We start from the raw sequence: 19065 nt of genomic DNA on the forward strand, positions 1-19065 counted from the left end.
GACTAGATCAAACTAAAAAGCTTCTGTATAGCAAAGGACACCATCAGTAGAACAAAAAGGCATCCTACAGTATGGGAGAACACATTCGTAAACAACATATCTGATAAAGGGTTAACATCTAAAATATAAAAAGAATTCACATGCCTCAACAGCCAAAAAGCAAATAAGATTAAAAAATGGGCAGAGGATATGAACAGACATTTCTCCAAATAAGAATTTCAGATGGCCAACAGACACATGGAAAGATGTTCCACATCGCTAATTATCAGGGAAATGCAAATTAAAAGCACAATGAGATATTAGCTCACACCAGTTAGGATGGCCAACATCGAAAAGACAAGGAACAACAAATGCTGGTGAGGATGCAGAGAAAGGGGAACCCTCCTACACTGTTGGTGGGAATGGAAATTAGTTCAACCACTGTGAAAAGCAATATGGAGGTTCCTCAAAAAACTAAAAACAGAAATACCATTTGACCCAGAAATTCCACTCCTAGGAATTTACTTGAAGAAAACAAGATCCCTGATTCAAAAAGACATATGCACCCCTATGTTTATCACAGCATTATTTACAACAGCCAAGATATGGAAGTAACTTAAGTGTCCATCAGCAGATGAATGGATAAAGAAGATGTGGTACATATACACAGTGGAATACTATTCAGCCATAAGAAGAAAACAAATCCTACCATTTGCAACAACATGCATGAAACTAGAGGGTATTATGGTGAAATAAGCCAGGCAGGGAAAGACAAGTACCAAATGATTTTACTCATTTGCGGAGTATAACAACAAAGCAAAACCTATGGAGCAAAATAGCAGCGTACTCACAGACTCCAAGAAGGGACTAGCAGTTACCAAAGGGAAGGGGACGGGGAGGGTGGGTGGGGAGAGAGGAAGAAGGGAATTTAAGGGACATTATAATTAGTACACATAATGTAGGTGGTTCACGGAGAAGGCAGTATAGCACGGAGAAGACAAGTAGTGACTCTAGAGCATCTTACTACGCTGTTGGACAGTGATTGCAATGGGGTGGAGTGGTGGGGACTTGATAATATGGGTGAATGTTATAACCACAATATTGTTCATGTGAAACCTTCATAAGATTGTATATCAATGGTACCTTAATAAAAATTATGTTGTATGAAATTGAAGCAGTAATTTAAAAACTACCCAAGAGCAAAACCCCTGGGCCAGACGGATTTACCGTGGAATTTTATCACACATACGGAGAAGACATAATAGCCATTCTCCTAAAAGTTTTCCAAAAAATAGAAGAGGAGGTAATGCTCCCAAACTCATTCTATGAAGCCAGCATCACCCTAATACCAAAACCAGGCAAAGACACCACAAAAAAAAGAAAATTACAGACCAATATCCCTGATGAACATAGATGCAAAAATGCTCAATAAAATATTAGCAAACCGAATTCAAAAATACATCAAGAGGGGAGGGGAGCGCGCCCGCGCCGCCGGAGGTTCCGGATCCCGGCCTGTGGCCATGAGTGCTTTGTGAGTGGACGGCTCTGGGAGTCGGGGCCGAGACGGCGGGAGGTAATGCTGGCTCCGTTTTGAGTGGCTTGGGGAGAGTGAAGAAGCCCCAAGATAGAGGACTTTTCTACCAGGACCTACGGCACCGGGGGCCTGGACAACAGACCTCTGTTCGGGGAGACGTCGGCCAAGGATTGAATCATCAATTTAGTTGTTGGCAGCTTAACATGCTTACTGATTCTAGTAACGCTGATCAGTGCTTTTGTTTTCCCTCAACTACCTCCAAAACCACTGAATATATTTTTTGCTGTCTGCATTTCTTTGAGTAGTATTACTGCCTGCATACTTATCTACTGGTATCGACAAGGAGACTTAGAACCGAAATTTAGAAATCTAATTTACTATATCTTATTTTCTATCATCATGTTATGTATATGTGCGAACCTGTACTTCCATGATGTGGGAAAGTGAGGCTGCCAAGGAGAAATCCTTACCAGGTCTTTTCAAAGCTATATGTATTAGGACTGTGAAGACAAGCTGGATAAGGACTGCTGAAGAATTCCTGCAGACATCTGGTACATGATTTTCATGTTAACTGTAAATCTAAATTCCCTCTTGTGGGGTAAACATATAATAAACGAATTTGCTTATTCTTTAAGGAGCTGATGTTATACTTCAACATTCCAACCCTTAAAGCTCAAACAGCACAAGTAATTTTCACTTTCAAAAATAAAAATTTTTATAATGTATGCATGGCAAAAGGCTATGTACCAAACAATCTTGCATTTTAAGACAAATATTCTTTTATTTCTGTTAAACTGAATATATAATTGTTCCCTAGGCAACCAACTTTTGCTTATAAGTACAATGTAATTTCACATTAACAAAACACAGATGGTGAAAAGACAACTTAGATTGTAAAGATCTAATTACAATAATAAATAAAATAAAATAAAATACATCAAGAGGATCATACACCAAGCCTAAGTGGGATTCATCTCAGGGATGCAAGGATGATACAACATGCGAAAATCCATCAACATCATCCATGACATAAACAAAAAGAAGGACAAAAATCACATGATCATTTCCATAGATGCTGAAAAAGCATTCGACAAAATTCAACTTCCATTCATGATAAAAACTCTCAACAAAATGGTTATAGAGGGCGAGTACCTCAAAATAATAAAGGCCATCATATGATAAACCCACAACCAACATCATACTGAACAGCGAGAAGCTGAAAGCATTTCCTCTAAGATCGGCAACAAGACAGGGATGCCCACTCTCCCCACTGTTATTCAACATAGTACTGGAGGTCCTAGCCACGGCAATCAGACAAAACAAAGAAATACAAGGAATCCAGATTGGTAAAGAAGAAGTTAAACTGTCACTATTTGCAGATGACATGATACTGTGCATTAAAAACCCTAAAGACTCCACTCCAAAACTACGAGAACTAATATCGGAATACAGCAAAGTTGCAGGATACAAAATTAATACACAGAAATCTGTGGCTTTCCTACACACTAACAATGAACTAATAGAAAGAGAAATCAAGAAAACAATTCCATTCACAATTGCATCAAAAAGAATAAAATACCTAGGAATAAACCTAACCATGGAAGTGAAAAACCTATACCCTGAAAACTACTAACAAATGGAAACTCAATCCCATGCTCTTGGCTAGGAAGAATTAATATTGTTAAAATTGCCATCCTGCCCAAAGCAATTTACAGATTCAATGCAATCCCTATCAAATTACCAACAGCATTCTTCAACGAACTGGAACAAATAGGTCAAAAATTCATATGGAACCACCAAAGACCCCGAATAGCCAAAGTAATCCTGAGAAGGAAGAATAAAGTGGGGGGATCTGGCTCCCCAACTTCAAGCTCTACTACAAAGCCACAGTAATCAAGACAATTGGGTACTGGCACAAGAACAGAGCCACAGCCAGTGGAACAGAATAGGGACTCCAAACATTAACCCAAACATATATGGTCAATTAATATATGATAAAGGAACCACAGACATACAATGGGGAAATGACAGCCTCTTCAACAGTTGGTGTTGGCAAAACTGGACAGCTACATGTAAGAGAATGAAACTGGATCATTGTCTAACCCCAAATTCAAAATGGATCAAAGACCTGAATGTAAGTCATGAAACCATAAAACTCTTAGAAAAAAACACAGGCAAAAATCTCTTGGACATAAACATGAGCGACTTCTTCATGAACATATCTCCCCAGGCAAGGGAAACAAAAGCAAAAATGAACAAGCGGGACTATATGAAGCTGAAAAGCTTCTGTACAGCAAAGGACACCATCAATAGAACAAAAAGGTATCCTATGGTATAGGAGAATATATTCATAAATGACAGATCCGCTAAAGGGTGGACACCCAAAATATATAAAGAGCTCATGCACCTCAACAAACAAAAAGAAAATAATCCAATTAAAAAATGGGCAGAGGAGCTGAACAGACAGTTCTCCAAAGAAGAAATTCAAATGGCCAACAGACACATGAAAAGATGCTCCACATCGCTAGTCATCAGAAAAATGCAAATTAAAACCACAATGAGATATCACCTCACACCAGTAAGGATTGCCACCATCCAAAAGACAAACAACAACAAATGTTGGCAAGGATGTGGAGAAAGGGGAACCCTCCTACCCTGCTGGTGGGAATGTAAATTAGTTCAACCATTGTGGAAAGCAGTATGGAGGTTCCTCAAAAAGCTCAAAATAGAAATACCATTTGACACAGGAATTCCACTTCTAGGAATTTACCCTAAGAATGCAGCAGCCCAATTTGAAAAAGACAGATGCACCCCTATGTTTATCACAGCACTATTTACAATAGCCAAGAAATGGAAGCAACCCAAGTGTCCATCAGTAGATGAATGGATAAAGAAGATGTGGTACATATACACAATGGAATATTATTCAGCCATAAGAAGAAAACAAATCCTACCATTTGCAACAACATGCATGGAGCTACAGGGTATTATGCTCAGTGAAATAAGCCAGTTGGAGAAAGACAAGTACCAAATGATTTCACTCATATGTGGAGTATAAGAACAAAGAAAAAACTGAAGGAACAAAACAGTAGCAGAATCGCAGAACTCAAGAAAGGACCAACAGTTAGCAAAGGGAAAAGGATTGGGGTGGATGGGTGGGAAGGGAGGGATAAGGGGGATGGAAAAGAAAGGGTGCATTATGATTAGCATGTATAATGTGGGGGGAGGCACAGGGAGGGCTGTGCAACACAGAGAAGACAAGTAGTGATTCTATAGCATCTTACTATGCTGATGGACAGTGACTGTAATGGGGTTTGTGGGGGGGACTTGGTGAAGGGGGGAGCCTAGTAAACATAATGTTCCTCATGTAATTGTAGATTAATGATACCAAAATTTAAAAAATTATGTTGTAGAATCTAATTCTTACTATTACATAGTGTTCACAATTGATGAAAAAGGTTGTTAACTATGTGCATAAATTTGCATAAAAATATACAATTACATTAAATTTTTGCACAAATGGTGTTATGTACATATAAAGATATGTACAATCTTTACAAGGATTAGTAGGAAATGTAACTATTCATATTTTCTTTTTGTTTATATTTCTAATTTTTGTTATCAGAGTTCTGCTATCATATGAAGTTTTTTTAATACAAAGAAAAAATTTTAAATTTCTCTGTAGAGAAGTTTTACAGATCTAAATACCAAAGATCTAACATTATTCTTCTTTTTGAGTTTTAATAACTTCTGAATTTTTTTATTCCGAGTATAACAGAGTTAACATGTTTTGGTAAATTTGGAAAATTCAGATTAGCATAAAGTAAAAAAATCCCCGTATCCCATCATTCAGAAAAATATCTATCAACAGTTGGTCTTTCCTATATTCATGCCTTTGTTGTTTATAGAGATGGATGAAGGAAAGTTAACATTACCAAAATGAAGAAATATAGCAGTCACTAGAATTTAAATTCTAGCTACTAGAAAAATACCAGAAGCTAGAATAGTTTCTTTCTTAAAGCAAAAACAAATTAATACTCTTCAATTCTCCTAAAACAGTTACAGCAGTTCTAAGATGCATTTTTTTTCCAATTTTCAAAAGAAAGATAAGCTTCATTATCAGTGTGTACATTTAGCAGTGTTTTTCTTTCACCAAAAAGTTGTTTTAATTTGATGATATTTGTTACAATCCAATTCTCCTTTCAGAATGAGGAAAAGGACCCAGATTATGTAGGAATGCCTTTTGTTTCCAACATTTTATTTTTAAGAAGTTAAAATTGCTGTAAAAATTGTAAGGACAGTGTGATGCACACCCTTATACTCTTCAGCTAGATTTACTGACTAGGCCACATTTACTTTGTCTTTCTCCCTTTCGCTCTCTCTCTCTATATATATATTGACCATTTTGCACTATCATCATACATCACCCTTACACTTACCTCAAGGAGTAAGAACATTCTCCTATATAACCACAATTACAAATTGAAAATATTTTATTATTTGATATGCAATACTTTAAAATATATAGCCCCTATTCAAATTTCCTTAACTGCATCACTGATGTACTTTATAACTGCCTCCCTGCTTTAGAATCAGATCATGCATGTCGAGAATGTCAAGGCATGTCAAGAATGCCTTTTAAAGAAATCCATATATTTAATCACATTTTAAAGATGTTTAGGTTCTTACTAAGTATTAAATAAAAAAATCACAGAACTGTAGGGATGGAAGAGACTTTAAAGATCATATAATCCAACTCTTAAATTTATTAGAGGGAAGAAATTGAGAATTAGGGTAATTTGCTCCTAGCACACAATATCGTTTTCTGGCTTGCTAAATGATGACCACTCCTAAAATTGGCAGTAGAATATAGTGTTTAAGAACATGGACTCTGGCATCAAAATGACTGAGTTGGAAGTCAGCACTTGACTAGTATGTGACCTAAGCTAAGTTTAACCTTTCTGAGTTTCGGTTTCCAATCTATAAAATGGAATCATAGTATTTACACCATGGGTTTGTTCTGAGGATTAATCAAGCTAACATTTATAAAGTGCTTACACACTTACCTGCTGTACAAATGTTAGCTGTCCTCCCACTATAATGTAAGCCCCCAAGGCAGAAATTTTTATCTATTACTGAATCCTAGTATAGTGCTTGGTAAAGAGCATGTGTTCAATAAGCATGTGTTGAATGAATAAAACCTTATCTAACATCAGAAAAATATTAAAACTTCTCAAAATCATCTCTTCCTTACTAAAAAGTTGATTGAAACATAACATCCAAATAGAATTACATTTTAACCAGACTCTCTTCTTTACAAGAATCTCAATGAGAGCAATGAGAGATCCCAAACTTTAAGACTTCTTAGTGTACAAATCTACTACACAGGGGGAAAAAGGATTTAAAATTTAGTCTATATATCTCTAAATAGTAAAGAAGAAAAGAGCCCAGAGTACTTAGAAAATACTGTAACATTAAAAGAGATTTGTTTCTTGTTTAAAAATATTGAACATATATATACCTGAATGTCAATGACAGGAAATTTGCCAAATTACTACTTAAATTGTGCTAAAGCCAACACAAGAAAATTCTTAGCTTTTTAGAGTATCCACACATTTATTAAAATTATTAAAAAGCAGAATGAACCACCTAATTTCTCAAAAATGTTTGTTTTAAGAAAAAATAAAAACTTATAAATAAGACTTTTCAACCATTGCTTGACATTGAATGTTATGGAAGACTTTTATATCATAATCCTAATAAAGATCAAATTGTGTAACATCAAGAGTTGTCCAAAAGTGCCACGATATCCTAGAATTTTGATCTATTATTACTTGAAATAAGTAGTAGAAAATCCTTTAATACATTTTTGTGTTATGACATGAGTTGGCTAGATTTTTGGGTACAGAAAATCAGATGACTATTAAAAAAAAATAAATCATTTACATTAATTTTTATAAGACAGAGACAAAGTAGTTCCTAATTTAATAAAAATTATCTGATAATTCAAAGTAGTAAGTAAATATGCTTTTAAAAACAAATCAAATTCTTTAGAAGAACAGTATGATACCTGGCATGGTTTTCTAGGACACGGAGTGGAGAGGAGGCGAAGCGAAGATCCCACATCTGCACCACTGGTAACCTATCATCCTCAGAGGCAATAACCATCTGAGTAGCAACGTCAGGATGCCAAGCTAACCCAGAGCAATGCATCTGCAGATAGGTAAGGCTCACGTTATATCAATCCTATTACTTTGCAAAAAGCACAAATGAACTTGAGAAATACACCTTTGTTGAAAGAAACAGCAGAAAATACCAGCTCAGGCTTAGTTTATTTAAAAAATTAACAAAACCCCCAAACTATTAAATTTTGTCAGTCTTAAACAGTAGTCTAAAAAATTAAAATGTTTAAATGTTTTCAATTCACCCAGCTATTTGATACACAAAACCATTCTAGGCCAGAGTAATCCTATACCAAAAAAATGAATTTTTCTGTCAAAATTGCAACCAGAGGGAACCAGAAATGAAAATAAACATTTAAAAGATTTTAACAAAAATAACCATACCTTTCCTCTATTTTATCAGAAAAATCAAAATGTCTAAAGCAACAACTACCATTTCGATATTCACATGGATAAATTAACATTATTGAGAATTACCTAAAAGTTCAGATTATATTAAGTGTTTCGGAAGATAGCTGAAATGCTTATTGTATGCCTTACTCCACTAAAACTTGTTTCAAAACTGCTGATTCATTGAAAAGCAGTAGCCTGATGAAATACTCTTCTTAATAGCTTTTTGTTGTTATTGTTGTTTTAAAATTATATACATATTCTCTGATTTAGGCAAACTCATTTTTGAAAATGTCAGGCTAAACAACTGATCAAAGAATTAAAAACAGACTAAACAATGCTCTATAAATTATTGTATAGCACATAATGACACAATACTAAGGAATCTGTATGGTCAAAAATTTAATGTGTTATAAAGCAGCATCTACTTGGCAAATGGGAGAATATAATATAGCTTGCTTTAGCAGTATCTAATCAGAAGCGCTGAAGCCCAGAATTTGGAAACCACAAGTTCACTGTCATAAAATTACTGGCAGGAAAAATGTGTACCATTTTAGAGAAAACTTAAGATAAATTTAAAAACTATAATGTTTTGAAAAAGCTAGCAGAACAAAACAACCAACATATCATGGAATACATTAGCCAACTTGATTAGCCAATTTCTGTCTTCATCAATAATACCCAACACGGTTTATTGGAAATTTTATTACTTTCTCCAAGGAAAAAAAATCTCTCATTCCAACATGACTGGTCCATGAAAAGACAGGATTTGACTTTATGGAAATTTGATTTGTTGCCTACTCTGATAACCAATATTAGAATACCTACAGCAGAAATATAACATGTTCATCACAAATCAGTCATATACTTACTCTGTTACTATGATCACTGACTTTGATGATAGGTTCATTTTTTCTAAGATCCCATACAGTGGCCCGGCCACTGGGACTAGCTGATGCCAAAATATGCTGAACTTGTCTGTTCCACGCAATGCAGCTGATATCTTCTGGGGGCTATAAAGGAATAAACTATTAAAAATCTTTTCTCAATTACAATTAAATTTAACTACAAAATGTGATCTTTCTTTTTTAGAAATGGGTTGCTTAAAAATATGATCTATTCATTCCACAAATTTTCTTTACATTCCTAAATTCTCAACATGTACGATACAGTTTTAAAGCTCAGATATATGCCAATTCAAATATTTAACTTGTTTAATATTGTCTTTTTCATAAGGCATTATACTCCTGTTATAAATCAAGCAATGTTTCTTTATTTTGCAACTGCTACAAGATAGATAACAGACCACAAAGTAAATGCTGGTGAATATGGTGGACAATAAGGCAGAGGAAAAGTTTCAGCCTAGACCATTTGAAAAATGTCTTTATAAATGGTAGACCATATGCTATAATTATGCTATATCTCAGACTGCCAAAATGTTAGGGCTCATGTAATTGCTACTCAAATTGAGTAGTCTATAAAACATAAAGAAACTCAGGAGGCAGGGGAGGACTTATTTTTTTCAACTTATTAGAAATACATAGAAAAAGGGTTGAGGTGTTTTTTTTGTTTTTGTTTTTAAATAAATTTCCTTTACAGCCTATGATTTTTATTCTAAGGTTGAATATTGCTAAAATACTATATGATATAAAATACTATAAGGAAATTATTAAAGAGCTATCTATTTTATTCACTACTGTATGTCTAGTACATTAAACAGTATCTGGCAGGAGTTAAGACACTTAATAAATATTTTTTGTTGAAAGACTCACTGATTCTTTGAAGAAACACTTATTAATAAAAAACTTTATTACACTGAAGGAAAAACCAGTGACATCTAAACAATGAGTTAGTATGAAAGGAAAATAAACAAGTAAGTACAGATCTTATTTTCGTTCTTTTGATTACAGTGAAATCTATGTAATACCTGTGTCTTGGCTCCTGGTGTCATTGGAGTTGCAAAATTGTTGAGATCCCAAATGTAGATTTCAGATTCATTAGCACCAGAGGCTACCAAATTAGTCTGCAGTAAGAAATAATTAATAACTAAATAGCACTTGTGAATAGTTAATTAAGAGAACTCAGGATGACTCATTTTGGAGCTGGAACGATCTGTCAGTTTAAGGGCATACAATTTTTCTACCTAATTAAAGGTGCAAAATGCAAAATAACCAAATACTATGTATAACAATCTGAAATTTAAACAGTTTTTTAGAGACATAATATTGTTTAACTAAAAAGATAACACGTCTACTGACAATTTAATACAAGACATTAAAAAATTGTATGTATGGATACATTCTTAAAATGATCATGTAATCATATGGGGATTACAGCTCTTAGTTCTGGATTTCTTTAAGGGGATCTGACTGTGGAAGACAAAAATAGATCATCAATTATTGCTTTCAGACAAATAACAGCCCTAAAACAATCCTAAAACAATCTATCTCAGGATCTCTTAAAGCCAGCTTCTGGAGTGGGGCACGTGAGGGTTCATAAAATCTTGTCTTAAATTCTCATGTGTTTCTAGTTCATTTATAGTCAAAGGTGGCAGTATTTCTAGTCCTTTCTGTTGTACACCTTTAGGGTCAAAAATACCCTTACACTGTGATATCAAGTATGGAAGACAATTAGTTTCATATACTGACCTTCGTACTTTACTATTCACTCTCGTAAACTGTTTTCTGATCAACTGACACATAACTATGAAAACAGAGGAATTCTATGGTAGTAGCCAGCAACACAAGACACTAAACAAAAATCAGCAGCTGCTTAGTCCAAGTAACAAAAGAACAAGCTATCTCATCTAGAGTAGACACTATAACTGCAGAAATGAAGATATTTAGGTTTCTGTATTTCTATACGCAATACAAGAAAAACAACCATTTTAAACAATTTTAATTTTGTTTTTTATATACTCTAGTATATTAATACAAGATCTTTATTAACCTGTACATTTAATAATTAATACTTAGTAATGTTTATGATGGTAATAGTAGAAAGACCCTTCATTGCTTATTCATTAAATTTGCACTATATTTGTGCATAATCTCTTTTGTTATGAATGTAAAATTATCTTAATTAATAAAAGTGGATTAACTTAGATACCATAGCATCAGTCTAATGCTGAACTAGGGCAATCTTCTAAAAGGCAAGGTTTCCAACCTTTCAGGCTCCTACTTAAAATGTGAAAAAAATGCCCAGACGACAGGACATCTCCAGACCTCTAGAATTAAACTCATCAGCCTGATCCCCTCCCATGAAGTTAGTATTATTTACCCTAACCCAATTCTAAACCTTTCATTTTTCCAAACAAATATACACACTCATCAACCTGCACAAATTTTTAACTTTCAATTCCCAGAATGAGGCACAGTAGATTCATATACTTAATTCAAGTAAGCAGCACACATCTCAAGAACTATGAATATCACAAGTCTAACCTGGAAGATGTTCACATCCAAGGCTCTCACTGGGCCAGCATGCTTGTCATTTTGGGCAATCACAACTTCCTTTTCTCCAGCTATGATTTTAGAAGGATCATAAAGAAGAATATTTCCATTTTCACCACCTGCAATCAGAACTCCAGAGATATTTCCTTTGGAGTCCATCTTATGAGGCCCCCAAATCAATTTGTGGTACCTATAAGAGAAAAATGAGTAAAATAACTAATTTTCAAAGTCAAATGTAGAAAAAAATTTGAAATAACACATTTAATTCTGTATGTTTTCATAAATACTCCAAAAACACTGCTTCTCCTCTTTTCCTGATAATTATGCATGACTTGGTAAAATGACACTTTAGTTTTTATTTATATTCATATGTGCATATTTGATTTTGTTATCTTTAAGACTTAAAACTCTTTGTAGATGTAATATAGTATGACAAAGTATACTTATTTGTGTGTCAAAAAATAGGGGCTTAAAAATGGTTCTACCACTTAGAATCTATGAGACAGTAGGCAAATTAGTTAATCTTACTAAGATGTTTTGGTCCATCTATAAAATAGCTGATCAACCACTTCCCTTGATTCTATATGACTACAGAAGTATTCACTAACAAGTACTGTTAAATAGTAAAGGTATTAAGAGAGTCACCTGAAATTTTCTTAAGAAAAATAATGTATTCTGACAGTAGAAAACTGTTATCAAAATTATGTCTATTATGACAAGTACCCCTATTAGTGGTACATAAAACATGCCAGTTTGTCATAGAGATGAAATATGAAAGTGGCACAGAGGTATATGATAACACAAATGGTAGTAAGTAGAAAACCTGCCAAGACAAAAAACACCTGGGGTTCCAATCACAGTGGGAGGACTCTGAAGAATATGAGGCCACATGAGACTCAATGATTTGAGCTGTACTCTGTTAACTAAGGTACAATCTCTTTACCAAAATCTGCCAGCTATTGAGGCAATAAAGCGTATTTTACTACTCCAGTGTAAGTGTCCTTTCTTTACATTATGACAGGGTGTAAGAACTTGGAAAGGTGATCCAAATACTACTATTTTAGAAATCATGTCCACAAAATTTTCTGTGAAATATGTTTTTAAATAAAATAAGAACAAGAAAACAAAAATAATCTTCCATTCAGAGACAATTACTGTCAACATCTTAATATTCATGCAACTACTCCTTTTTCTAGTCATACCTACCTTTTTTGTAAACAAGGGAGATGAAGAAGATAAGAGTAGTAACTCTACTATTTCATAAGGCAAAAAATACTAGAAACTAGAGCTTTTCCTTCCTATCATATACATAATAGTCAACAATAAAAAAAATCAACAGAACATATAGACAATTCTCTTATTTCCAAAGAAATTCACTCATATGTTTCATAAACTATTTCATGTCACTGATGGTATTCCTTGCAGTGTCTAATAATGTCATATTAAAGAGAAACTGGGCATCACCCATAATATATAATTAATCATGTGTATTTAAAGTTGAATCTCATACCTGTGAGAAGAGGAAAAAGTGGCACAAGACTTCATATCCAAGGATGGATCCGAAAGGTCTAATTCAAATATCTCAAGGGAAGCACTGGTACTAAACGTTGCATCCAACTGCTGAGCAGATGTTCCTGTAGAAAATACATTTGTGGTAACTACACATGCAAAAATAAAAGACTCAGAGAAACAAAACAAAACAGAAATTAAATGCATGTTTTTCAATTATCTCACTCATGAATGCTGCCTTAGTGGCTTAAATCTCAGCACATATGCCATAAGCAGATGCTTCAATTACTACAGCAATGAAATTCTGACACAAGGCTCAGAGATAAGGTTTGTAAGAGTGGGCAGTGCAAGTGATTTATGTAGATATTTTAAAAGCTCTCTGTAAAAATAGTCCCATGATTTACTCTACTTATATTCACAAATGATATAATTCCAATTCTTTTTATATAAAAATGCTTGCATCAACATGGTTCTTCACTTATTCAAATTGATATTTATTAACCTTTTTTTTTTACATGATACCTGTTTTGCTTACTACTGGAAGAATGAAAGTAAAACAATTCTTTTTTTAAAAATTTTTTATTAAGGTATTATTGATATACACTCTTATGAAGGTTTCACATGAAAAAACAATGTGGTTACTACATTTACCCATATTATCAAGTCTGCACCCATACCCCAATGTAATCACTGTCCATCAGTGTAGTAAGATGCCACAGATTCGCTATTTGCCTTCTCTCTGCTACACTGGAAAGTAAAACAATTCTTATGAAGTGGGGAAGACACCATAAATTTAATATTCCATGACTACTGCTATGACATACAAAGTGCTATGGGAACACAGAAGAAGGTCACTGAACTCAGCTGGTAGGGGGAGGCTTGCTTTTTACAGAAGAAACTTGAATGGGATCTTTAAGGACAGGTCTGAATAAGTCAGATGTGGCAGAAAAGAAATTAGACAACTAATACTATCTTCTCTCTGCTGAACTTACCTGTAGCTAGGTAAATAGGATGATTCTGGGCAGGACTCCATGCCTGCATGGCTGTACGATCCACTTCTTTTAACTTCATCCTGGTAAAGAGAATATTTTACATATAAATACATTGAACATGTAACACAGAACATAGTAACATTTTTGAACAGAAATATACTGGACAAACCACTATGTCATTAGTAATGCCAGAATCCCAATAAATCAAACTGGTTTGGGCATCATTTGTTGGGAATGTTCAATATTAGAAAGAGAAACCTGTTAAATTATTTTGATACAAAAATAGGTTATTCTAATGGTTTACAGATAATAGTCCTTCAGCTGAAAAATCAGTCTGGAAAAAAAGACTTGTAAAAGCAATACAGGGCAGCATCTGAGGAATTAATTTTGCTATACAATATGATTGTCAGACAACAATGTTTCAGGGGTAAGGAAAGGCACAAAATAAACAAGGTCCATCTTTCTGGTGCAGGATTACTCAATTTTAAGAACAATTTTAAAAATTAATTTTAAATTAAAAGAGACTAACTACAGTGATGAATACAGGAAATAGCCCACAGATTTTAAAGGCAGAAAAAAATTTAAAAACTGCTCACTCCAAGCTACAAACTCACATACCACCAGTTTATATATTCTCCATTTAAGTTATTTTGGCTGAAAAATTCAGGAGGTAAGTACTATAGCTTTCAAGAAAATCTGTTATTTTACATAAATACATTCACATGGCACAGTATTTCACTGCACGATATATAGTTAGTCTGCTATAGGTGAACACCTGAGTTGTTTCTAATCTTTTATTATTTTTACAAACAATGCTGAAATAAATGGCCACGTATACATGTTATTTCATTCATGGGCAAGGAGAGTTATCAACTTTCAGAAGTAAAAGTGCTGGCTGGGTTAATGTAATTTTAACTTTGATGGGTACTGCCCACTTGCCCTCCACCAGGAACTTTTCACACTTCCAAAAGTAATATATGCGTAGTTGCTGCCCTACAGCCTTACAAGAGTAACACAGGTTTTTAACAACATAACAGGTAAAATGTTAGCTCTAGTTAGTTATAATTTGCATTTCTCATACTATAAATAATGTTGAGCATTTTTTAATATGGTTATGGGAATCCATATTTCCTTCTCTGTTACCTTTTCTGTCTATCCTTATTTATATCATTTGTCCAATTTTCTATTAGGTTGTCAGATTTTTGTCTTTTGATTTTTTATTGATATTTTACCTTCACAAGATTTTGATTTTTAAAAATAGATTTATATATTAGAGCAGTTTTAGGTTTACAGAAAAATTGAGTGAAAAGTATAGAGTTCCCAAACTGCCCTTCCCAACTCCCAACCACAGCCTCTCCTACCATCCACATCCTGCCCCACAGTGGTACATCTGTTATAATCAAACCAACACTGACACATTTAATGATATATCAAATAAGTGCATGGTTCACATAGTTAACATTAGGGTTCACTCTTTGTGCCATAGAGTCTATGGGTTTTAACAAATGCATAGTAACACATATCCACCCTTATAGTACCATTCATTGGTTTCCCTGCCCTAAAAATCCTCGGCTCCACCTATTCATCCGTCTCTTCCTCTGTCCCTCCTCCTCCTTCCCTCCAGGCAACTACTGATCCTTGTACTGTCTCTATAGTTTTGTCTCTTCCAGAAAGTCATTTAGTTATAATCATACCATATGTAGCCTTTTCAGACTCTTTTTGTGACTTGATAGCTCATATTTCTTTTTAGCACTGAAAAATATTCCACTGTATGGATGTCCCAGTTTTTATTTCTTTTATAGTCAAATTTATCACTTAAAAAAATTGTTTCTGAAATTTGATCAGCTAGGTCTTCTGCATGTCAAGGTTATGAAGAAATTCACCCACATTTTTTTTATGACTTATTCTTTTTTTTTTCATTAAGTTACCATTGATATGCTACCTTATGAAGGTTTCACATGAGCAACATTGTGGTCACTACATTCACCCCCATTATCAAGTCCCCCACATACACCCCATTGCAGTCACTCCATCAGCATACTAAGATGCTACAGAGTCACTACTTGTCTTCTCTGTGCTATATACTGCATATATGGTTTATTCTCACATTTAAATTTCAACTCACTTGGAGGTATACAACGTATGTTCAAAGTTAATGTTTTTCTTATCACTACATAACCATACATTGAAAAGTCTACCTTTTTCCTATTAAATTTAGGTATCACCTTCATATTGTATGTTCCTATGTTTAGTTTTATTTCTCGGTTTACTATTTAGGTTTCTATTCCTCTAGGTATTAGGATGTAGGTTAGAATTTCCACTCCTTTACATGTTTAGGTTTATTTGTGGATTTCCATCCTTATGTTCATTTGTTTATTTACATACTAGCACTCTACTCTTTTAGTTTATATGAGTATTTTGATAATCCCTATTCATTGCTTTACCCCCCCACCCTGTTTTCCTTGCTATTACTTTTTACTACATAAACTTTTCTGATTCCAGGAAAAACAGAACATTGGTATTTTTACTGAATCTGCATTAAGTTAATAAATTAATTTATGGAGAACTGACACAATGTTTAATCTTCCTGTCGAGAACATGGTGTCCTGTAATTTAACTTTTTCTTTTTATCTTTTAGTAGTTTTTAAATTTTTTGACATTTTAGGTTTGCACATTTCTAAGTGGTTTGTTTGTTTGTAAATATGGCTTTTTTCTTCTGTTAGAGTCTTCTTTTTATATAAAGGCTAATGATTTCTTTATGTTAATCTTGTATCTTGCTATCTTATTTAACTCTTTTTGAAGTAGTTTTTCAATAGATTCTGGTGGGTTTTCTACATATACACTCTTATCATATGCCAAGTGATACTTACCTCCTCGCTTCAAATTGGTATTCCCTCTAATTTCTCTTGTCTAAGTTGGCTAGTATTTGCCATACAATATTAAATAATTAGTGAAAACAGTGTGATTTCTTGTCTTTTTTTTTGCTTTAGTGGGAAAGCCTACTGTATGACCACTGAGCATGATTTTGGGATCTGAAATATACATATATGCATATAGATATAAATGTATATAATGTAAGCAAATAGCCATTGATTACTGTTTTATTGAATGCTATTTATAAAGACTTGAGTGCTGCACTTTGTCAAATACTTTTCATTAGGTAACTGGAGATGATAATATGGTTTTTCTCCTTAGTCTATCAATAAATAAAATATTTCATAATATTGAACCATCTTTTCAATTTTACCTTGAATAAACCTCTCTGCTGCTAGATTGTTTAACATAGTTTTCCTTCTAGAGTCATTTAAGTGGGATGGAGGCTGAGGTTCCCTTTGTGCAATCTTTGTCAGGTTTTGATACCCATGTTATACTTCCTTCATAAGAAATGTGGGAGTTTTCCTTCTTTTTCTATGCTCTGAACAGTTTCAATAGCAGCATTGGAATTATAGTTTCTTTAAGGATTTCAAATTCTCCCATGTAACATCTGGGCCTGGTGCTTTTTGGGGTGAAGTTGCTCCTTTGCTAATTTTCTCTATTTCTCCTGTGGAAACTGATCTATTTGAATTATCTTTATTCAAAGCAGTTTTTGGTAAATTATATTTTCCTATGATATCTGTTTTTTAAAAAACAGATTTTCTGGTTGTTTAGACTTGAAAAACATAGACTCACGATTCTTTTCATTTTTGCTGTCTGTGGTTATTTATTAGTCCTTATTTATGAGGTACACTTGTTTTGTTTCCCCCTACCATCCCCTTAAAACTGATTAGCTAGTGACTTGCTGCTTTACTGAATATTTTCAACGAGCCAATTTATCTACTAGTTCTGCCTTTTATTTTCCAAGTCATTAATTTCTGCTTTTATTTTTATTAATTCCTTTCTTCCACCTTCTTTTGGTTTACTTAGTTCTTTTTCTTTTTGAGTGAAATGCTTAACTCACTCATTTTTATTTCTTCTTTACTCCTGTAAGTATTTAAGACTCTGAATTTTCTCTGAGCATTGCTTTAGCTAGATCCCATACATTCCCAGTGTTTCCATTCTGTAGTCCTTTATACATTCTATTTTCACTTGTATTCTTTGTTGATCCAAGAGTTGTTTGCATTTAATATCCAGGTGGAGGGGTCTTTATTTTTACTACGCTGTGATGTTTCTCTACTCTCTCTCTCTCTGGTGAAATTTATTGACATTTTCTTTAGGGCCTATATAGGAGTTTATGTGAATCTTCATGAGACCTAAAAAGAAGGGGTATTCTGTTTTTCAGGGTCAAATTCAGTATTTGTTAATCATTTCTACGCAACTGACTGACTTGTCAGGTCTTCTATAATCTTTTTTTTCCCCACTTGATCTGTCCTACACTGAGAAGAGTGAATTAAAAGTCTCCCACTCTAATGCATTTATGTCTTTTTCTTCTGTACCTTTTCAAACTTGCTTTACAAAAGTTACTTTGTTATTTAACACACAGTTATTTGGTAGACAGATATTCACAGTGTTAAATGTTCACTGTCAAATACACATTGTAGCTTTATGAAGTAGTCCCTTTGTCTTTAATAATGCCTTTGGCCCTGAACTGTCTCATATTAAGATCAATACCTTCACTTTCTTTTTATTTGCCTTTGTGTGTGTACTTTTGCCCTTTCAATCAGTTTGTTTTCACTGGCTATCTTGAATACAGCAAAAAAATCAGGTTTTGCTTGGTGATCCAATTTGAAAATCTTCTCAATAGATTAGCTAATAAGGCCATTTAAAATTTACTGATATGGCAGACATAGTTGCTCTTAGTTCTTTCTTATTTTGTTGTTTGGTTTTATAATTTTGAAAAATAATTTAATTATTGTCTATTTACTTTTTTTGTATTTCATAACTTTTCTGATAATTAGGATTTACATTTTTGTTCCAAAATATGTTTCAGGTTCTATGTTTATAATTTAAAATAATTTTATTTAATACCATTAATCCTCTATTTCTTTATACAATAACTATTATGAGCACAAATGAAATTAACCTGTATAATCTTACTGCCCCTCTTGCAT

At 33.7% G+C, this 19065-nt stretch overlaps 2 protein-coding genes across 20 annotated transcripts in view; one reads left to right on the forward strand and one right to left on the reverse strand.

Moving 5' to 3' along the window:
• The window catches only part of SEC31A (SEC31 homolog A, COPII coat complex component), an 87009-nt gene that overhangs the window by 63408 nt on the left and 4536 nt on the right, over positions 1 to 19065 (reverse strand). For 18 of the 19 annotated variants that reach the window (XM_057502390.1, XM_057502389.1, XM_057502388.1 and 15 more), the window contains exons 2-7: positions 14039 to 14118; positions 13048 to 13171; positions 11529 to 11727; positions 10013 to 10108; positions 8958 to 9098; positions 7584 to 7726 (exon numbers count right to left, since the gene is read on the reverse strand). In XM_057502390.1, the coding sequence (XP_057358373.1) occupies positions 7584 to 7726; positions 8958 to 9098; positions 10013 to 10108; positions 11529 to 11727; positions 13048 to 13171; positions 14039 to 14117 (782 nt within the window). In that variant the 5' untranslated portion in view covers position 14118. The remainder of the gene's footprint in view (positions 1 to 7583; positions 7727 to 8957; positions 9099 to 10012; positions 10109 to 11528; positions 11728 to 13047; positions 13172 to 14038; positions 14119 to 19065) is intronic. The other variant, XM_057502392.1, reaches the window with a different exon arrangement.
• Positions 1500 to 2147, forward strand: LOC118922992 (transmembrane protein 243-like). Its single transcript, XM_036906325.2, is given in 2 exon segments — positions 1500 to 1510; positions 1594 to 2147. Coding segments are annotated over 2 exon segments (378 nt in total). The 3' UTR covers positions 1961 to 2147.

Source organism: Manis pentadactyla, chromosome 5 (assembly GCF_030020395.1).
Source record: "Manis pentadactyla isolate mManPen7 chromosome 5, mManPen7.hap1, whole genome shotgun sequence".
Taxonomy (NCBI): Eukaryota; Metazoa; Chordata; class Mammalia; order Pholidota; family Manidae; genus Manis; species Manis pentadactyla.